Source organism: Cinclus cinclus, chromosome 5 (assembly GCF_963662255.1).
Source record: "Cinclus cinclus chromosome 5, bCinCin1.1, whole genome shotgun sequence".
NCBI classification, from domain to species: domain Eukaryota; kingdom Metazoa; phylum Chordata; class Aves; order Passeriformes; family Cinclidae; genus Cinclus; species Cinclus cinclus.
The window spans coordinates 16,546,155-16,569,403 of NC_085050.1; the positions used below are offsets into that span (position 1 = coordinate 16,546,155).

Sequence of the window (23,249 nt, forward strand, 5' to 3'; positions counted from 1 at the left end):
ATGACCATAAATTTGTACAAATTATGATTATTTAAGTGAAAAGAGCATGGAATTAAATTGATTCTTCCTTCCCTTTTTGATATTAAAAAAAAATCATTCGTCAAAGGATTGGCTTAATTAAATTCTTTTTCTTGTTCAGAAGGGTAGCAGTCACTACAGTGGTGTTTTGGGGAGGAGAGGGGTTTGCTGGAGGGAAGGATGACTGGAGGATTGCCACTGTTAAATAAGGAACAGTTGTATTGATAATTCAAACCTTTGTAACAGGCAGAAAAGACCCTAAACCACATAAAATGTGAAATGAAAATAGGAGTCAGGAATTTTAACAGAACACCTTCACAATCCAGTGTACTGAAAAGCCCCTGACTTCTTATTACTATGGCCTTCAGGGTAGGTTTTGTTGCATGTGAATGGAGCTTTATAATGCTTGAATGCAAAAAGTAGGAGCTGTACAATTGTTTCATGACAACATTATTTACATTTTCCATGAATTTCCTAATTTTTTCCCTCAGTCTTGCCTTATCATAGCATCCTGATTTCTGGCTATTTTTCTTCTTGTTTTCATCTTGCCATCTCATTCTTTCTTATACTTTATTTTCATAAGTGTTGATTAATGATTGTGTGTTATGCCAAGCATTCAACTACATATTTGTGAGCTGTGTTTGAAGTTAAGCAGGATTAAAAGCTCCTGGGATTGCTTCTCACAGTAACACTCAGATTATATTAACAGAGAAAAGAGAAAAAAGGAAGTGAAAGGAGAGAAAGAAGAAAAAGAAGAGTAAAAGAGGGGAAAGGAAATGAGATTAGACAGAACTGATTTTGACAGATGGACTTAACCAAGATAAAGTGATCTGATCACACTGCAGACACTGGGGAAGTGCTTTGCATAAATGAGGAATTTTATTTGAGTACTGGGACCTCTGTGTCTGTATCTTTCCCAGCAACACTTGGCATGTGTACAGTTTCACCATTTCTGTTGTCTTTTAATATTAATCCTTAGATAAAAGTCCAAGGTACAACCTTAAATAAGTAGAAATTGAACAGAGAGATTCTTACATCAAGATGCAAAGCTACTTGTAAGGATGACCCTTTACAGAGAAAAGTCACCTGGAGAGGTGACTTTAGGTGCATTTATTGAAGACATTTTAAAGAGTCTCATAGCAGGAAAGCTCTGAAGCATCAGTGATAAGGCAGATTTCTCTATTTTTAACAGCTCAAAGCATGATTTGGCTGTCTACGTAGCTGGACAGAAATGACAGCAAACCCTGCATCTTTGCAGATTGAAAGGAATGAGGAATGCTGTGAAGAGGGTGCAATAAGTTACAAGGCATTAAATTGATGGTTGGTTTCCTGAGTTTAGTTTGTGTTTGCTTTTTAGTTTAAATCAAAACGTTCATCTTCTTAGGACTTGGAATGTCAATTCATACATGTGATTTACCTCTCAAACAGTTAAGCCATCAGCCAGAATCTTGCACATCCAGCAAGGTTCTGGAGGGGTTTTTCCAAGTTTTTTCTATATATGCATATGTTAACGTAGTCACTGGTCTTTACAATATATTGTGTTTTAGTGGTTTGCAAGAGTTCTCTGTAATTGTGTCTTCTGTTTTTTAAAAAATATATTTTAACTTTCTGATGTTACTGAAATACATAACTCTCTTTGGTCTCACTATAAAGTATTTAAAAATTATTTAATTATTCCTATGGTTCTTTTTGACGCTTTTCTCTTTTATCAAGATCTTTTCTTAATTGATCCCATGACAAATGATGACAGCTGTGCCACACTCCAAAGATATTGTTAATTTTATACTTTATTTTCACAAATAACTCTTCACTTGCATGTGTCAAATGAAAAGATGACGTCTACTTATGGATGAAGAATTAAATTAATTGCTATAGCATTCATTTGCTTATGAATAGTGATGCATACTTTGGTTGGTAGGAAGGCAGAAAACTCTCAGGCTTTGAATTTTCAGAAAGTGCTGGATTAAAATAAAGTGTGTTAAAAGCCACATAAGTAACTAGATGCCCTTTAATAAATTCATGTGGTCTGGCTAATATTTTCTCAGCTCTTATTCTAACACTCAAAACTTTTGAGCAACTTTATATAATTGTCCTGATATTAAAATTAACTTTTCTTATATGTGTTTGTCTTCAACTGCTCTTCATGTGTCCTTTTCCTCAAACCTTTTCTTATCTACTTCATTTCCCTAGGGTTTCTAAGACCAATGTTTTCAAGATCAGTCCCAGCTAATGCATTGGACCAAAAACCAGATTTACACAAGTGGACTGAGGAGGCATAGTGAATTTTCAGTGGAATCTAGAGCTTTTGCTTCTGTTTTAACCAAAAATTTAATGCATTATTTTTGTTCAAAGGCTTGAATAATAATAGTACATAATCTTCAGATGCAATATTACTAGTTATAATATATTGCTTATGTGCTTATTCACGAGAATTCCAATAAGGAGGCTTTGCTTATGGAGGAGGACCAAAAAGGTTCCTAATGAAACAGAAATATCTGCTGCAGGATAGATGGCATTAAATTAAAATTTGAGTATCAATATATGCTGCCACTGAAGTTTTCCCTGTTCTGCAGCACTTAACTAAAAGAAGTCCCTGACCCTGTTTAGTTGGTTAAATATTGGAAACAAGGCCATAAACATTGAAAACCTTTGCATGAAAATAAACATAATACTATACCATAATTTTACTAGAAAGGTTTAATGATTTGCCTCTTGCTGACTTCTGTCTAGATTCTTCATCTGTGTATCAACAATACAGTTCTCTTGCTGTGCTTTTCTGTGGTCTTGGGACAGTCGTTGTTTCTTAGTTAAAACAATGTTTATGTCCACTGCATATGGTTTGTGTACTTAATCAAAAATTGAGAAATTTGCTAAAATTTAAACATCTTTTATATGATACATGCATGTAAATGCAGAATAACTACATATAAATAACAAAAAAAAAGCATTAACCATAATGCAGTGTACTGAATAAATGTGAAACAAATTAAAATGAGCTAAAGGAATCTGTTGAGGTATTAACTTCTTCACCTAAATATATTTAGTTTACCAATGCAGAATTCATTGTATTACCTGTAACTTATCTTTGGTATTCATACCTTAATATTTCTTGGGCAAAACTTAAACCATATTCCATTTGACTGTTTCAAAAATAGATGATTTTGCTACTTGGATAGCTAATCCTGCCTGCTTAACACACACAAGAGAAATGATTTGTCATGCTCTTACTCAAATATCTTCCTAATCTGAAAATTACTGTAAATCATGTGGCTTTATGCTTTTTGGAAAACAGAAAAAAACAGCTTTTTCATTTGCATTGTCAGATGTTTTTACACGTATAACATCTACTCTGTTCTTTTTAGGCTGTGTTCTGTGCTGGCATTGTTCACATTCTCGGCTTTCTTCATACCCTTGTGTCCTATCTTGAAAACTAATTAAATTCAAACAACAAGATAATTTCAGGAGTCAAGAGAGCACAAAGACACAGAACAAAACAACCAGACAAGAAACATATGAAAGCAGTGCTGGTTTCCAGACACTGGCAGTCAGTATTGGCCAGCATGTACACATTCACCTCTCAGGGCTTTGTGCAATTTTCTTGTGGGTGTTAAGTAGAAGAGGCACCTCGATGGACCTCTCTAATGCTGCCAAGGGAAGGAAAATAACTCAAGCATAGAATAAATGAATATTTTATACCGCAGGAAGGGAAGCTGGAGAAGGCCCATGTCACTTTTCCAGAAAAACCCTTCTAGATCTCTGACAGCTGTGCCACACTTCAAAGGTGTTGTTAATCTTACATTTTATTTTCACACATGGCTCTTTGCTGCTGATTACTTTTCCTCAGCAATTATGTGAGTGAAGTAATTTAAAAAGAAGCTATGGATACTGACTTTTCAGTATTTTGTGTTTTGTCATCATTCAAATGTTTCTTCATAAGTTATATTTTTAAATACATAGTAAAGTAAACAACCAAGTATTCTCAGTTAATTTTTTTAAATTTTATGGAAATCTCTAGCATAAGACTTTTATTTATCAGGTGGTGAGGACTCCTGTCACCCTGTTGGTCTCACACAATGGGGGATTTTTGAGGTAGTGTTTCTGCTCTTTTAGAACAGGTGGACAGGTCCCTACTTATGACGAGCCAAGAGTGTAGCAAGATTGTATCTATTTTTTTTTTTTGGTGAATTTAAAACACTTATCTGGACAGTTTGACTAGGTTTGGATGTATAAGAACTCTCATCAAAAATGGGCTAATTAGAGAGACTTACTTGACTCTGGGTGACTCAGGCTAATTGCACTGGATCCGCACTGACAGAAGCTGAAGTACTAAGCAAATAATTATTTAACAAGTGGTGTATTTTGCTACAACCTGAACATATAACAATGGAGGAATGTCAAGCCCATCATCATTAGTGATGCTCTAATGTTCAGAGCATGAGATGGCATTTTCTGAGATGGCATTTTCTGTAATGAAATGCAGGTTTGAGGCTTGCTTTTGAATAAACGCAATGAATTGTTTAATGGCTTTTGAATTGCAATTCTTATTACTTTCTTGATGTAATGCAAACTAAGGAGTCGTCTGTCATTTAAAATCAATACCCTGAGGAAATATTTGATAGAACATTTAGACTGGATGTTAACAGTTTGGCAAGCTTTAGGGCAACATTGACAGTGATTATTTATATAAATATTTAGGAAACTGTCAAACAGATTTATTAATACACAGACTTAGAGCCTGAAAGTAAGAAATACAAGTTATTTAGTCATTTAAAATACATCTTTTGTTTTGTTAGATGTGGATGATATCATATGTTTCAACAGAATTCTTCTGCTGCTAAGGCTAGAAGTGACAGTTAGTGGATTTAAGCACTCTAGAGGTGCAGTTATGGAGTACAAAAATGCTACTTTGTTTAATAGCCTTAAGGATTCCTCTAGCAAGGGAGATCATTACTGTTTGCTTATTTTAAAAACAAACAAAAAAAGAAAACCCAAAATCTGGGAGATGTTGCATGTGATGAGAGATGTGATGGCTGCGTGTTTCAGTTCTTTGGATTCAGGAGCTGTACTCAATCTGATCACTGAAATCTATTTTTTGTTTTTTTGACAGCTGTTTTTGCCATTTACTTGAAAAGCAGATGGGGAAAATTCAAAGAAGAGCTGTCGATTTTATTACCATGTATAATCAGCATCTGTGCAATACATTGGACTCATTTCACAGCTTACACTTTCTCTCTGTAGTAAATTCTTTTGGGATTTCTTAACAACTTTCTTGAAAGACTTTTTGTAATTTAGGAGATATTGGAATTAAAAGTCTAAATTAATTAACTGCTAAAGCCACTATTCTGTCATCTTTATCAACATATTATGTTCTGATTGTTTAATTATAAAATATATGTCTAATTTACTCCTCCATATTAAAATTCATGTTTTCTTGAGCAAGATGTTTAATCGTAGTTTTCAGTATTATAAAATGCATTTTATACATTTCTGATCTCTAGGTGCATTTAGGTGCAGAGGTGCAGCACATCTCTGTGTATAATTTTTTACCGTTCTCTACTCAGAGGGCTTAGTGTCTTGCACCCCATCTGCATGATTTAAAGTAAAAAACATTCCGTAGAGAACAGGGTGTTTTCCATTCTCAGTCTGCCCTCTTTCCTGGTCCAGCAGTCATTCACAGAAATTACTTTTTATAGTGGAAAAATAAGCTAGTTTAAAAGTGTCAGTATAAATAAGCATATTGTCTGTCTCTGTTAGTACGGAAGCAGTAATCAGTAATGGTGTGCTGCAGGCTTATAGTGCAGAACAGCATCCTCCTGGAAAGTGTCAAGTGATTTACATGTCACGGGGCTCTCTGGGGACCATGTGGGAAGAATCTGTCTACTGGCTAGGGACCTACTTTGATTTGATTTGATTAGGTTGGAAGTCACAACTGCAGAAGCACCTTTGTTTCTTCAAACAGTAAGTGGTTGTACATTACAGTGTCTGCAGTGATAAGCAGAGGGGAAAGATTTCCAAAGAGAAATGTTCACAGTACATTTTCTAGATAGGAGTGATTAGGGAATAGTCTTCAAAAAAGGTTTCATCTAGTTTGGCAGCATTAAAAGACAGTAAAACACTTATGTTTCGATGCAGGATTTCTTTGAAGTGAAACACTAAAAGGAGATGGAGGCTTAATATTAAAAGCATTAATTAGTGTTTGTGTGGTGGTGGGCAGAGTACTTTTTTTACATGGGGCAATGCAAGCTTTGATGAAGATTGTACTTAACTGTCTTGCTCCATTATCTTAGTTTATTAAATATGCTACTAAAATTGACTGTGACTTTTGAAAAAGAAACCACCAAGGCACTGCTTATGATACATAGATGTTCATTTATAAAAAAAAAAAATTACTTCTGGAATAACTTTGAAAGTTGTTGTGAACAAAATTTAATATAAATTTAATGGGAAAACACTGGAAAGTTTTTTGTTTTGTTTTGGGGTTTTTTTGTTTGTTTGGGTTTTTTTTGGTTCTTTGGTGATATAGTACTACTTCTGGCTAAGCCATTTGCAAGCACTTAATGGCTGGCTTTTTCAGTAATCGATAACTACAACCCATCCTATTCCAGAATCTAAAATGTTTCACTTAATATAGGACATTAATATAAAGGAGTTTTTAATTACTACGGGTTTTATCAGTAGAATGCAAATTTCCTTTAGATATTAGTCTATCTGTACTTTGTGACTCGGGAATATATCTAATTAGATTTTCTCTGTAATAGTGGATACAAATTTGCACTCTGTGAAATTCAGCTGATTCTATGAAGATAAAGCAGAAAATTAGAGGATAACAAAGCTTGAAAATGTGGATTCGGTTTTCTTTCTTTACAGACAAAGTGGGGTAGAAAAGATTTTTCTTCTGTATTTATATAATCTTATTCTTCCTGTTTTATGTTAATCTCATTTTCTAAAATGTGATGTGTTTCAGTGTCTATACTTCACCTTAAGTTAGGACATACTTAGATGATCCTACTAAAACAAATCCTTTATCCAGAAGAGCTTGTAAATATACCCAAGCACTGCACATTCTGTCTGCAAGAAAGTAAATCTCACTAAAAGGAAATTTTAGCTAAATTTGACATAAAGTTCTTCTTTATATGCACCAGTGAATTGGTGCTAGAATTGGTAGGAAATTACCTCTCAGAAATATGCTGTAGGAAGACTTCTTTGAGTTTTGGACCCACATAATTTGTAGCCAAATTGGACAGCAGTAAATTAAATCTGCTATTCTGTCTGCTCATGAGAAATGGCCTACATGGATCCTGTAAGGTACTTCAGTTTATAGAATTAATATGTATTTTCAATTAAGAGAATAAACTGGAAAATGCATTGTGCCCTAATGTAGAGTAAACTGGAAAATACATTGTGTCCTAATTTAATGCTAGACCTTGAGTTGCATGCCTTACCCTACCTAGTTAAGGTCGTTATATGGTTAAAGATCTGTGAATGTAGGCTGGAGCCCCTCCAGCGCTAGGTTACGAATCTCTAAGTCTTGCACTAATAAGCAGCTTTTATAAATGAGGCTTGTGACAGCCTCATGTGGGAGCATTGCTACTGCAATTTCTCTTTCCCATATACCCAGAAGCATTTTTCCCTCTCTGGCAATCCAAGACCTCCTCTCTATTATGGCCTAATCCTTCCCTGTCCTTTTAACACCCTTCTCCTTCCCAGTCCTCTGCATATGCCTTATGTGTTTCGCTGTGCAAGATAATTCTTTGGCTGGTTTTCAGAGCTCCACATCTGATCAATGTCAGGTTAAGCAGTTGCTTGCTGCCAAACAGAGTGTGTAACAGGAATGGATGGATGGCAACCATGCTCTTCATGGCTGGGTTAATTTGGTTGCTCAACTCCTTCCAGTTACTAAAATGAGGAAGTTTTATTACGTGGAGGATTTACCTCTCCTTGAGTTAGCCACCTGAGTGGAAAAACTATCTTAGGTGATAACCACACCTAATCTTTATTTTGTGGGGGAACTAAGCTACAGTTTTAATGTAAGAACAAAATATACTTGGGTGTGCCCTAATTTGGTGTTGGCCTTCACTTCAGCAAGTTTTTGCTTATCCAGGTGTTTGCCTTCTGCATCTGGCCAAGTGTATAGGATAGAAGTGATCATGTTGCTTTTGCATCCTGGTCAGCATTCCCAGTCTGATGTAAAATGTGTTTCATGGGTCCAAAAGTCTTCAGTCAGGAAAAGAGTGTGAATGAGCATCATGTTCATGGAAAGAGTTTTCCATCTTGTGCCATGGGATTCCCTTCAGTGTTTAAAGTACACCTGAAATCTACAGCAAGGTGACAACATTTTCCTTAAAAGGATGAAAACAGTTGTGATGAAGTGAGATTTTCTTGATCTAGAAGATTTTTCTGGAGCTTGTAAGCTATTCAACAACATCATAAGCCATTCAACAACAATTCTGCTAAGTTAAAACATGGCTATATTGTGATCTCTTGAGAAACTTTATGAAAAGAAAACAACCTCTGTTAGAATATTTTCTTGGAAAAACCTTACCGCAAAATATATGAGTTTATTATTTGCACACACAGACTCATATGTCTCAATCAGAACTAAAGTGAAGCAGAAGACAGTTAAAAGGACAAGAGTAAAAGGAAAAAAATAAGCCAGTATTTCTGCATCTAGATTTAAAAAGGCGCTTTCACCTTAAATTCTGAGGCAAGTTCCTCATAAGTTAGAATAATGCAGTAAACTTACGGATTTTTTTATTAATTTTATTAATAAGATTTTGGCATTGTCTTTATGAACATAAACCATAGAGTTGATACCTGTGCATGAGAGAGGGAAATAGCTTATTAGGTAATCATGGTACATAGTTTGAATAATCATGGCTTTTCCTGTCGTACTTTTTGGTATAAGAGCTTCTTACCTAATTTCCACATGGCAGAAATTTGCACTGCCATAGCCATGATATACTGGGGAATGTGAGGAAGTAGCTTCTGTTTTAAGTGTGCTCATCACTGTCTGTTTTCACTCATTGCTGCCTGGGTCATAGGTCTCTATCTGCATTGGTTTCCCATATGCAAACATCTGCAAATTCAAAAACTTCTTGGAAAATGGTTTCCATCAGTAAATTCACGCTTTTTACAGTACCAGAATTTTCAACTGCAGTCACTATACATACAAAGCAAGCATGGCCAGTAACAGTAGCTACAAGTTGAAATTAAAATACTTGTTTAAAGTGTCAGTGCAAATCCAGTATTATATCTTAAAGAAAATATTTTGTGTACAGTATCTAAAGAAATCATGTGCATCTTTTAAACTGTGACAGTTGCCTTTTTTTGCAGGTAGCGACGTTTATTATTTGGTCTGTAGGAACATTCCTCTTCCCATTCCCATGGTTTGCTTATTTCAATTATTTCATAGAAATCTTTAGGCATTTCTGAATAAAAAAATACTATGGAAATTTCTATATGTGAATACAACAGGAGTAAATAAAGACTAATTCAAGATTGAAATTTTTGATGACAATTCTTTCATAACTTTTAGAAAAGTCTTGTATGCTCTGAAAATAAGCTTTCTTTTAATATAAAATCAAGATTTGGTTTTAACATACAATATTACTCTCTACAGGTTAAAAAGTTTGAAAAGGTTTGACTGGTTGTTTGGTGCGGTAGTTTTTTGGGGTTTTATTTTGGTTTGGGTGTTTGGGCTTTTTTTTTTAAATGAAAAAATAAAAGAAATAAAAGTTATACTGAAAAAGAAAGAAGTTTTCTTCTGTGTTGAAGTCTATCCCCTTTAGTTTTTTATGGTTTTAGATACTTGTTTAGCTTGGAGGTTGTATTTTTATATGGTTGCTCTTCTTTTGCAGACGGTTAGAACAAAATTCAATCAAGGTCATACCTCCTGGAGCTTTCTCCCCCTATAAGAAGCTTCGAAGAATGTACGTACCAAATAACTTACATGTATTTACATATCCATAAATATATAGATATATAAATATATAAATATAAAAAGATTTAAAAAAACAAGTGAAGATGGTAGAGGGGGTAGAGGGGAACTGCAGCTAATGTGTGAGCACTTAAGAAAGTTTGACTGACAGAAGGTAAACTGATATGGCAGCCTGATTATTTGGACCATGTAGCATCTTTGTCATATTAATAATCATTGTTTTTTTTACCAAATATTGAAATTGTTTAATGGGGTTCTGTATAGAAGCAATATGTTTCTGTAGTGGAAATTTGAGTGAAAAAAAGAGAATGAGGATAATTTCAGATTATTTTTGAGGCTGTATAGCTCTCAGACTGTAGCACGCAGAGGATTCTTTAAAAAAAATGTACTTAAGCAATTAGGAAAAGTAAATATTTTGTCTTTTTTTATTTCCAAGGGTTTCAAACTGGTTTTTTTTAACTATGCATTTAGTTTCAGTGTACTGCAATTTTAGTGGTTTTATATTAAAATTTTATATTAAAATTGGCAGTGTCTCATGTAATTATTTTTATTTCTCTCTCCTATTAATGCTTTGCTCTAATTATATATTATCTTAAAGTTCATTACTTTGAAAATAGCTTGAATTAATTGAATCAAATTTTGTTTCAGTGACCTGAGCAATAACCAGATCTCTGAAGCAGCTCCAGATGCTTTCCAGGGCTTACGTTCACTCAATTCACTGTAGGTATCTGTTTGATCTGTAAACAGAAGCAAATTTCTCATATTCTTATAGTGAAATTACATTGTCCTTTTGGCTCCGTGCAAAATTTTGCTATAGATTCAATCAATTCTGAAAGCTGTAATAGTAATTTCAGAATGATAGTGATAATTGAATAATCTTTTACAGTTGGACAGTAATAATGTATGGGTTTTTTTAATAAATACGTTCATGACAAAGAGTAGAACAATACAAAACATGTCTTTTGTTCCCCAGTTAGTTGTTGCAAACAGCAAATCCAGTTATCAGGGTCCCTTGGTAAGCCTGTAATCAGAGAGGTGCTGATTCTTCAGAGAGCTCTTTGGGTTACACACCTTTTGGGAAAGCATGTGATCCTGCTGCCTCACAGCACCACAAGGATATTGCAAGTATCAAGTGGTTGTTATTAAGTTCCTTTCAGGAAAATGCGAATTTATCTGTTTTTGAAGTCAAAATCCCATAGCATATGCCTTTCATAATGCTAGCTTTGTTTGCTGTATTTCCTGGTGCAGAGTCCTCTATGGCAATAAAATCACAGAACTTCCAAAGGGCCTATTTGAAGGACTCTTTTCTCTACAACTGCTGTAAGTTTGGTTTTTTTAAATTCATTTATTCTATTTTGGGATCACTCGAAAGGGTAAATATCATGAGAGATTTATGCCAGAAGAAGTGGTGGCAGGAAATGCCATATGCAAGATCAAAGTACAGTAAAACCAAATCATGCCAAAACCAAAGAGTCAAGCCTGTTGTAGGCCAGCTTGCAATTTGTCCAGAAGTGTGATCATATCAGTTAATGTTTCAGCCAAGAAATGATTAAATGAAATTATTCTCCTGTCTGGAATTTCTAGGAATAAAACTCATAAAGATATGATACACTGTAAATAGCAAATAGGATCTGTGTAATTGTGTGGGAGCTATGGAAGGAATATTTGTGTGGTTTATAAAGAGAAAATGTATAGTGGAAATGCTATGCAATTACATTTATAGCTGTATCCATGAAAGAACAGTATTACACCACAGTTTCGTTGATGACTTCTAATGTTTTCTGTCACCCAGTACGATTCTTTGAATCTGTGAACTCGAGCTGCTACTTTGTTTCTCACTTAGGAAATTTCCACATGTAACCTTTAAAACCATTGCTGTTTAGATTTTATACTGGAATAAAGAATTTCTGTCAACATTTAGAATAACAGGCTGTGCAGTAGGTGTACATTGTAAAAGAAATGTGTTAGAAAGACCAGAAAACAACAGTGGTGGTTTAGAAAGAACTTGTCCCAGAATAATTGATTTGTTGAGTTAGAGTCTTCTCTAACTCAAGAATTTAAAACATCTTCATACATGTTTAGAATTATCTAGTATCCAGACTTCACCATGAAGTGTTTGGCAAAATGTCTGTTACTCACAACTAACTGAGGATGGCAAAATAGTAAATATATACAAAAAAAATTACAAGTTCTAGCACCACCTAGAGGTGTGCGTTTTGATTTACTTTAGTCATAAAAATAGTATAGTGGTGGACAGGATATGACAGGATATGTTTTCCTGTTTTCCTTTAAAGATGTTTTAGTTGTAAAATATATTTCAGATGTGGGGAAAAAAAAAAAAAAGGGTAAAAGACCTTTCTGAACTCTAAAGTCTGTATTAAAAAAATGTTCATATCTTAATATGGATTATACAGGTAGTACATTTAGGTCTAAGTAAATTTCTACTTGTGTGGCAAAACATTTTATCAGAGGTTTCAAATCCACCATTTCATTTAATTTCTGGCTCAAAATGGAAAGAAGCAAAAAATATTTGTTTATAAAAATGCATCTAATTGAATGGCTTTTATTTTTTCTCTTCAAAAAGACCTGGTTTAGATTGGCTTGTTTGTTTTAACACTAAAAGTCTGGGAGGTACAGGAAAGAAAAGGTTCCCTTTGAAGATTCAGAGGAGAAGGGATCCAAGACAGATTTGGATATATTCCATGCCACCAGTTTTTACTACAACTCTGTTAATGTGGCAGCATGCTGATTAGTAACATATAATTAAAAGTGCCACTGCACATCTCTTCCAGCTAATGAACACAGTGTTCAGTTCCTTTTTTGTTAGTTTGTTTATTTATTTGGAAAAAGAAACTAGTTTTCTTTGAATATACTTGATTTTTTAGGCTTGTTTCTTTGCACAGTACACAAATACCACACAGACATTCTACCAGTGCATAGAAGAAATGTGATTTTAGCTAAAGAAATGTAAACATTTCAACTCCAGTGTTCAAATATGTAGGAATATATATAACCTGAATAAGATACTTAATACACTGAAATTCCTTATGTCACTGTCAATTATAATTTGTTACTACATCTCTTGTTCTGGTTCCAAAAGTGCACAAAGAATTGTCTGTGAAAAATGCTGAAACTGTGACACTGAGCGATTTCTTTCAATTTTATAATTATCTTCCATTAAACAGATTATTGAATGCCAACAAGATCAATTGTCTGCGAGTTGATGCATTTCAAGATCTGCACAACCTGAATCTTCTTTCTTTGTATGACAACAAGCTTCAGACCATTGCAAAAGGCACCTTCTCACCCCTACGTGCGATTCAGACCTTGTACGTATGTTCTTGTTTATGGTTGTCTCAAGTATGACTTCATATTCTACAGTGCACTAAAAGCACTGGGTGCTGCTGAGACCAAAGGGAAATAATGGGTAATATTATTGGTTTTTTTTTCTTCCTGAAAGGCATTTGGCTCAGAACCCATTTATCTGTGACTGCCATCTGAAGTGGCTGGCGGATTATCTTCACACGAACCCCATTGAGACCAGCGGTGCCCGATGCACCAGCCCCCGCCGTCTGGCAAACAAAAGGATCGGCCAGATCAAAAGCAAGAAATTCCGCTGCTCAGGTAATTTTCTTAGTTCAGCTGCTATTTTTCCTTTATTGGCAAAAAAAAAAAAAAAAAAAGGTGGTTATAGAAGTTCTAATGAAAGCAGCTGTCTCTCTACAGAATTATTATACATCACAGAATTTTTTTTTAGTTCGTTGACTGAAGAGAGGGAAGTCTGGGAAGTCATAGACTATTGGATCACGGAACATTACTGCAGTTAACGTATTTGGCACTGTTTCTGAGTAGCATTAAATCTAACAAAATAAATGTAATATATAAAACTTCAGAATGGAATGCTGAAGTTATTCACTACAAGTATCACCATCATAAATCATTTTTTTTAAATTTCCACAGGGCTCTGGAATATGTGAAAGATCTAAAAATTTCTAAGCTAAATATGGAAACATAACATATTCCTTTTATACAGGGAGCTTGCTTCATACTGAAAATTACTGTTTTCTTTTCCTAATCTTATTCCATTTCCTACTTACATTTCTTTAAACCCTAACTTTTGTCATATGGTATCCAGCTGTTCCAGGTGCATTTCACATTCTACAGTTTATTCAGTTTCAAGTGCAAATACCAGATGAAAACTGTTTTATTATCCGTGTTCCGGATACATTTATGACTATTCACACTTCGTTGTTTATCAGCTCTGGTTGTGAATACACTTTTTGTTTTTCCACTAAATTATCTGTAGTTAACTGCAGTCCATACTTTAATCTAATAAAACTCATTCTTTGCTTGCTGACATTCAGGTGCATCTTCTATTTTTTTTTCTCTTTATTTAGCTAAAGAACAGTATTTCATTCCAGGTAGGTTTGGCTCTGCAGTAAGGTTGACTAACTGCAGATATTCTCTCACTTTCACCCCAAAAGCAAAGTTTGTCATAGCTTTTAGGAAACTGATGCATGTGTATTAACATTAGTCTTTACCTGTAGCTATACATAGTTTTCCTTTGTAGAATACTAGTAATTCTGTTTTTTGAATATAAGAGCTTAGCATGCAGCTCTGTTTACCTTTTCCTCTCTCACAGATTTGCACACAACCTACTTATACTTAAATTATTTAGAAGGTTGCACCTGCTAGTTCATATTTTAACTGACACTTTTACTTACCTTGTACCTTGCCTTTCTGCTGCTGCTGTTTTTAAAATGTAGCTCCTGAGCTGCTTTTAAACACAGGAAACCATGCTGCCATCAAAGAGCTAGCACAACTTTAAAGACTAAACATTCTACAAATGAACATTTTCTTGCCTTGCTTTCATGCTCTATGCTGGCTGCATCTACTGCTTGCTCACCCTCCCTTTTGTTTAGGTAATCACAGTGGAATGCTTGGAAAAGAAAGCTGATGTTCTTAATTAGAGGCATTCTGTGGTCACATGCATACAGTTAATCAGAAACGCTTTTCATTAAAGAAAATATTAATTTTGTGTTGGGGATGAAATAGCAATTTACACACTGCTTCAAGCTACAATAAGTATATGATATTTAATTTAAAAAAATATTTACCTGTGTTGGTCCTAGCTCTTTGAAATATGGATCTTTCTTTCTTTTACCTTGCTTGTCAATGTGTGCACTCTTTCCTTAATAGGAAAAAAATATTCACTCACGTTATATTCATAACAGATTACAAATAACAAAATAAACAAGGGAATAATACATCTGTTGATGAATTGCTGTATGTAATTTGCAAACAGGATTTTTCTGCCATGTTTTACTATCTAGAAAAATATCTACAGTATTAGGACCCCAGTGCACTTCTTTTAAGTACTACAGGTATATCATCACTCTGCTGTCATCTTAGTTGTCTCCTTAGCTGGTGTTTAACAGCTCTTCTCCAAATGCTGTGTGATGTAACACTTAAATTTGCAGCAGTCACGTGAAGTTCTTCATGCCCTTATAGTAATACGTTGTTTTGAATATGAAGAAGAGGCAAAATAAAACACAAAATAAGGCAGTAATTTTTCAGCACTGGCATCCACAAAAAATGTGATTTAAAGCAGCATAAAACAGGGGGGTTCAATTTCACAAACCTGTAGTACCACTCAATTTCTTAGTGTGTGGAACAGCTGTATTCCTGCCACAGAGTGACTTCTATTCAACCCTGCCAGCACAACTTTTGCTTGTGAGTTAGAAGTGTTTTCTTGCCAGCAAATGTCTTCAAAGCCTGGTAATAATATGGCCACTCATGCAGTTAAGGCTTATTTATGTACTATTCCTGGGGGAGAACAGGGTGAGGGGGAAGAAGAAGAAGAAGAAAAGGAATTATATTTTTAAAAATGGGCTATATACATGCTTCTTAAAATACAGCTTCAGTTGCTTTCTCTTTCTATCAGATTATCAGGGAGATGTTACGTAAAAGTATTTTAGTTGTTGAAGGCATTGTCCCTGAATATTTAATTATTTAAACTGCTAAAAGTGATGTACTCTGGATGCAGGAGGAAAAAAAGCCAACATATTTGTAGACTTGTTTATTGGTTATTAAAAAGTCCTAAAAATGCTTCTTTATACTTAAGTGGATACTGTAAAATAAGTTTAGTATTTCTTTAAACACCTAAATATTTTTAGCATTTGCTTTAAATATGTCATTTGGAGATGTTGCTCCACAGACACTATGAAGTCTTAGTAGAATTTCATTATAGTAATTTTGAAGATTAAAGGTTTGCAAGTATTAAATAATTGATTTGAAAAAAATATCATTTATCTGCTACCTCATAGAAGTACTCTATAGTAGCTTCATTATATGGATTACTAAAACATTTACAAGTGTTAGATAGCATGGTATGTGATGACTGTTTAATTTTTCCCCCTCCACTGAGCAATATGGTTCTCCTGTATTTGGTTTATTAAAGATTTAAGTGGTATAGCATGTACATTTGACTCGATGATCCTTGTGGGTCTTTTCCAACTCAGAGTATTTTGTAACTCCTATATATATGTTCAGGGAGCAGCTTTTAAAGAACACATTCAAAATACTGAAGAATAATTCATGGGAGGCATGATCATCATCCTATATGAAACCTGTAATAAACTCCAATCTTATCTTCATATTTAAATACCATTCAAAATGAATTATTCTTTCTTTCTGCTGAACACAATTTCCCTAGCACCATCTTCTAATCAAATGAAAGTTAAGTAGAGAACATGAGAGCTTAGTTCATGTTTTTGTCTTAATTGGCATTACTCTGTCTTTCTTTCCTTCTTGGCTATCTTTACTTTTTCAGGAGTTCACCATTTTGGCTGTAAGTAAAGTTCAGTGTCTGAACTAAATCACAGTGTACCTCCCAGCCCTGATGCACCTTCTGCTAGTCTCAGTCTTTTCACCTTTGTCCAAGAAGAACCCACAGGTCCTTTCCGCTTCTCTTTGTTTTCTTTGTCACCCACCCTCAGTTCCTTACTGGATGTTTTTTCCTGATATGTTTAGGATGTTTTCTTTGACTGACACTGGGAAATGGTGGAGGAAACTTTCAGTGTGGTTCTTTTTTTCCCCCTTTTTTTTCTTTTTTTTTGATATATATTGTATTTTTATTTAATCTGTGACAGTGATGCTGTTACTGTGGCACTGGACATTCAGTAATAAGAATGCCATGTCATGTAAGCAAGTATTAAACTTCAAATGCTTTTGTAATTTATGCCTACTCCTTCCTCTTTTCCCTTGCTCTTATCCTTGGCCTAATGGATGCAGTTTTGATAATGTAGCGAGATTTTCTGTTGTGCTTGATCTAACCATGTGGTTGTGAGGTATGAGTAAAACATGGTTCTGTCAAGCACCATGGAACGTCACGCAGCTTTCTACAGCATGGCAAGCTGCTGAGGCTTAAGTCAGGATCACACATTTTTAAAATTAAAGCTGAAAACAGGGCTTTCAACTTATTTGTTCAGATGATGTGCAGTTTCGGGACTATAAAAAAAAACCACAGAGGTTTAATGAAGTCCAGTGAACAATGCAAATTTGTAACCAGAGAAAGAGAAAAGGTGGCATTCAGGATCTATTTATTCTTGATACAGAGAAAGAAAACAAATTCTAAAACAAACAGTGGCATTTGTGTGATTAGCTATAAACAAGGCTAGATTGGCTGACAATGTAATCAGCAGAAAGTACAGCTGTGAAAAGCTCAAGTTAATGTTATCCTGCTATGTGAAGTTGGTCTCAGTTTCTTTTTCCAGCATATCTTAAGTCCCTATATTTAACCCTCTCTTGAAGTCCTTGTGTCTGTTCAGTATCACAAAGTTTATCACACATTTCCCAAGTTGCCCACCCGTTATCTGCATTGCAGACCTCTTTTCAACCCTCTCACAAGAAGCAAATCTTATAATTTATTAACATAGTATCTGTGTTTTGGCTTGAATCTTCTACAGGCACTGAAGATTACAGATCCAAATTAAGTGGAGACTGCTTTGCAGATTTGGCTTGCCCTGAGAAATGTCGCTGTGAAGGGACCACAGTGGACTGCTCCAATCAGAAACTCAACAAAATTCCTGATCACATTCCCCAGTACACAGCAGAGTTGTAAGTTGAACCTATAATAAAGGATTATTTATGTTTATGGGGAAACAAGCTAAAATTGTGAAGTATAAAACCACATCTTTACTTTCTTTGAACATCAGAAATTGAAAGTAATCCATGTGGTATACTTAAAAGGACTAAATATTAATAAAAATAATTTATGCATTATTTCAATACCATGTAGCCTTAATAACCCATGATAAAGAAATAAGATAACTATCTTATGTTTCTAGTTCTTCAGGACCTGAGCAATCCACTTGGATTTTTTGAAAAGTAGTGGGTTTTATTTTGCTTTTAACTTTTAGCTGCAGGAGAAAGTAGGGCATGCAGTAACCAGAGAAGTCTGCCTTAAAAAGTGCTACCTAAATGTTTAAACAGACAGAGATGATTCTTTTTATGCAAAGCATACATCACATTTGTTGGGCAGGGGACCAGACAAACAAGACAGAGTTAAGAAGATGAGATAATAATATAATGAATAGACACGGGGAGTGAAGAACTCAGAGATTATTACTTGCTTAGTAGGTGCCATATGGGAATGATTTGCAGGCATTACAGCTGAAGTAATCTTCAAGGAAGGAATGAAAGATAGAATTAAGACAGCTTTACAAGGTTTCTCCATGTGCAAAGAATAGTATAAAAAGGAATTCAGAGATGGCTGAAGGATTGGAAGAAAGGTAGATGAAAGTGGCTGTCATTGCAGAGCAAAGGTGGAAGGAAAGAGCTGGTTTTCCTAGGAGATTCAGTTTAAAGAACAAGGCAAAATGTTGGGGGATGAAAAAAAAAATTAGGACTTTGATTTGACATAGTAAAGCAGTATAGAGGTGTGGAGACAAGATTATTGTGATCAAGTTGTCACCCGCAGGGGTGAGATGAGCAGCAGGATGGCACACCTCTTAAAAGGGCAGTCCACAGCTGCCATCAAAGCAACACTATGGCAATCAGATTTGAAATAATGAGACTATTATTATTAAGTGTTTGAATATCTGGACAGGAAAAGGGATTTAAAACTGAAATATTTTTAAAACACAGATGGAGACTTTATTTTGTCTCTAAGCAGGGAGAAGAAGCTGAACTTACTAATTTTCTGTGCTGGTTTTGGCTGGGGTAGAGTTAATTTCCTTCACAGTGGATAGTATAGGCTTATGATTTGGAATTGTGCTGAGCAGAGGGTTGATAATACAGAGATGTTTTTGTTATTACTGAGCAGGGCTTACAAGAGCCAAGACCTTTTCTACTTTTTGTGCTACCCTGCTGACAAGGAGGTTGGGGGTGCATGGGAGGTTGGGAGGAGACAGAGCCAGGACAGGTGACCCAAACTGACCCAAGGGATATTCCAGACCCTGTGACATCATGTTCAGTGTATAAAGTGGGGGAAGAAGGAGGAGTGATGGCATTTGTCTTCTCAAGACACTGTTACAGTCGAAGGAGCTCTGCTCTCCTGGGGGTGGCTGAGCACCTGCCTGCCCATGGAGAGCGGTGAATTAATTACTTGTTTTTCTTTGCTTGTGTGCATGGCTTTTTATTTCCCTATTAAACTGTCTTTATCTTTACCCATGAGTTTTCCAGCTTTTACTCTTCTGGTTCTCTCCCCAGTCCTGATGGTGGAGGAGAGAGCAAGTGACTGTATTGAACGTGGTGTCTTGCTGGGTTTAAACCACAACACATTCTTATTACAAATCTGAAAATTAAAATGTGAGAAAGAAAGTTGATACAGTCTTCTGTGCGGGGAGATGGATTTCAATGGAGGAATACATTTTATGTTATCTGATATTTTGAGATAAAATTGTTTAATTTAAGAATAAAAGCTGATGGAATAGGTGACAGGTTAAAGTGTGGGAAGTGATCATAAAGTAGTGCTTGCATAAATGAAGTTACTGAACCAAGGGAAGAGGAATGGAGTTGTTGAAATGATTAAGCATGCATTGCTTTGATATTTAGGACAAATCATGTTGAATTGTCTCTTCTCTGAAGAAATTATAATCTTAATTTAGCATTTTAATTTTTTCTTTAGATTACCTTATTTACACATGGAATATTACACTGACAGGTGTTTTCTTTCTATAATTATGGCTCCTACCTGTTAAATTCAGAAAGAACAATCAAATAACCAAGGCTCATCTACTCTATATCCTAAACACTCAAATTTCAGTCAACAAAATTTATTTTTACTAAATATTTGGTCACAGCACTTCTTTTAGAAAATACCCAGTCTTATTTGAATTTGTCAGTGGATTAAAAAATCCACTATTCCCCTGAGACTGATACAGAAGTTATTTTCTTTCACTTCCATTAATTTTTTTAATGGAACTTTTAGTTTGAGATGGACTCTACCTCTCTTCTGTTTCCATCATTGCTTCCTTTATATTTCTTTTTTGCCATCAAAGAGCTCTTTTCTTTCCAGCACTCTATCCAAGTAAGATGGTGTTTAACTGTAGCAAAATCATTATTCAACCTTCTACTCGATAGGCTGTACAGATTGTTCTTCAAGTCATTTGATGTAATAAAAATTTCAACAGTCTTGCAAATATTCTACATAGGATAAAGGAATTAATTCTTCATTTTTTTTTACTTCTGCTAGAAATCCATTTGCTCTAGCCAAATACATTCTTTTGCTATTTGCCTCACTGATACAAAAGTTACAGCTCTTCCTCTTGTTTCCTGCTGTTATTCCTGGTCTTTGATGCACAGTCTTTATTGTTCATCTTGGGACTTCCCAGTCTAGTTCTAGGACCATCCTTTGATTTCCAGTTAGCAATATTTAATGGCATATATGAGACTAGCAGCTAGTTAGCCTTCCTTTTTTTTTTTAATCCACAAAATGTGATATAAAATCAGTTGATTGAGTCAAATTACATTGATGCTTTAGGTTCTGAGGAGGGCTAGACTAATTTCTGCAGGGTGATGTTTGGAGTTGAAACTCAGCTTGGAAATGAAGATCAAAAGTAAGGAAAAAAGTTGTCCAAGGGTAGGCAACAAAGATGGTGAAGGGCCTTGAGGAGAAGCCATAGGAGAAGGGGCTGAAGTCACTTGGTCTGTTCAGCCTGGAGAGGAGGGGAGACCTCACTGCACTTACAACTTCTTGGTGTGGGGAAGAGTAGGGCCAGGCACTGATCTCTTCCCTGTGGTGACAGTGACAGGGCCAGGGACTGGACCCAGTGATCCTTGTGGGTCTCTTCCAACTCAGCAAGTCCTGTGATTCACTAAAAAAAATTGTCTATTGTGTAAATTTCAAATGTACTTGAAGATGTCAGCATTTATAGAATGGTCACTGATTCTGTTGTTGATAGACAGGGTAAAGAAAAGTCTGTTTAGAGTGATGAAATAACTATGTTAATTGACACTGTGCAAGAATATTTTATATGGTCCCACTAAAAATCACATTAAATCATTCAGCTGATTTTTAGAGGTGATAGCATCTTCTGAAATTAAGGTTCCTTGTAGTTTAGTGTGATATACAAATGTTTTATGTATATCCAAAAAAGTATTTCTGTTTGGTCCAATGTTGAAACTCTTGAACAACCATGCTTTCAGATTTACTTTAATTTCTCTTCTGGCTATCAATGAGAACGAACAGGAGAGAAGGATGAACAAGCAGCTTTCTTTAATTTTCTAGGTTGCTTTTTTTAAACTTGTCTTGCAGTAAGACAATTCTGAAAAGCATTCTGGGCTCAGAATTGTGCTGAATTTCATTTCACAGTGATCTTGTCAGTCATATCTTCTCCTTCCTATTTAAGATTTCTAAAGAAATGCTGGACAGATTCCCTTCCTTAATATTATGGCTCCATTAGAGCATATAAAAAATCTAAGACTCGTAATTCCCATTTGCTTTCCAAGAAAGGAAATAGGGAGTACTGGATCAATGTAGGTATTTTTTGAAATATAGATGTTCCCCTAATCTAGCTGCTTTTAAAGGTATACTGTACTGTAAGCCTTGATACCTATGCAGGAAGAGAAGTGCCCAGCTAGTATTTGTTGCTCATTTCATGCCTTCTGACCTTCTTCCAGTGTTACAAGTCAGCATTTAATGCTGTCTTAAGTAACGTATATGTGCCAGCTGTAGTGGTATGAAGATAAATCATGGTGAGGGAAGTGCTTTTAAATTAATGGGAAGACCTATGCAGTGGGTTTCATTCCCTAGTCAAAAGAAGAGTAATTATTTCATTCTTGTAAATAGTGTTCTGTGAATACCTCCAGATGTCTGGCAGACTCCACCTGATATCCTTTAAAGAAGAGAAAACTGATCTTCAGTGATTTATATGTCCTTCTTAAAGACTTTTATTTATAAGTTGTCATGGAATCCTCCCTTAGTTACATTTTTATTTGAAAAATTAAAACATCATCTTATGATGTTTATTAACTAAAAAGTTAAAACTTTTCCATTTTAGCTGAACAAAATTTTGTGATCAGATTTTGAAAATGTCTTATGAACACCTTTGTTCAACTAATGAGAATGTTCATTCACAGGAATTATCAAATTAGAAATGTCACTATATAAGGAATTGTTCTTCAGCTACCTGTTAAATATCAGATGTTCAGGGAAACCAGACTGAGAAGTTCATTTAATGTGGAACATTCTGCATCAATCCCTGAACAATTTTTTCTGAAATTGATGTAATTTCTTCTAGGCGACTAAACAACAACGAATTTTCAGTCCTGGAAGCTACTGGAATCTTTAAGAAACTTCCTCAGCTGCGTAAAATGTAAGTGCAACTACAATGGCCTTGTCTATTCAGATAGTAGATTAGCTCCTTGCTGTGTCTCTCCACCTTTCTTAGTTCTATTCTACAAAAGATTCCGTTTATTCCAATCAAAAATCAAGAATGGGTTTAAATTAATCCCTGAGGTAGGTCAGAGTTGGCAGCTCTCCTGTATGGGGCTTGGCACTGCCAGCAGCCACTTCTCCTGGTGTGTAGCTCCAGCACCTTCATGGCAGCATCCAGCCAGCTGGTCTGTTATGCAGCCACAGCAGGGAGCTCACAGGATAAGCTGCTTAGAAAAGATTCCAGTAATCTTTTGTAACTTCCTGTATTACTCTCTAACCAGACAATCTTGCCTCTTTCAGCACATTAAGGACATGCTGTTGATTCTGTGCTTCATTAAACAGTCATTAGGTGAGGGGAATATCAAAATTTAAATGACTGAGAAAAAGTGGTTTGATAGGTCATCCATGTAAGTC

At 35.2% G+C, this 23,249-nt stretch overlaps 1 protein-coding gene across 3 annotated transcripts in view; it reads left to right on the forward strand.

Moving 5' to 3' along the window:
- Nucleotides 1-23,249, forward strand: part of SLIT2 (slit guidance ligand 2) — a 256,368-nt gene that overhangs the window by 175,111 nt on the left and 58,008 nt on the right. For 2 of the 3 annotated variants that reach the window (XM_062493416.1, XM_062493417.1), the window contains 7 exons: nucleotides 9,876-9,947; nucleotides 10,604-10,675; nucleotides 11,204-11,275; nucleotides 13,141-13,284; nucleotides 13,416-13,579; nucleotides 17,923-18,073; nucleotides 22,699-22,773. In XM_062493416.1, coding sequence (XP_062349400.1) covers nucleotides 9,876-9,947; nucleotides 10,604-10,675; nucleotides 11,204-11,275; nucleotides 13,141-13,284; nucleotides 13,416-13,579; nucleotides 17,923-18,073; nucleotides 22,699-22,773 — 750 coding nt within the window. Of the gene's footprint in view, nucleotides 1-9,875; nucleotides 9,948-10,603; nucleotides 10,676-11,203; nucleotides 11,276-13,140; nucleotides 13,285-13,415; nucleotides 13,580-14,352; nucleotides 14,377-17,922; nucleotides 18,074-22,698; nucleotides 22,774-23,249 lie in introns of all 3 variants that reach the window. The other variant, XM_062493415.1, reaches the window with a different exon arrangement.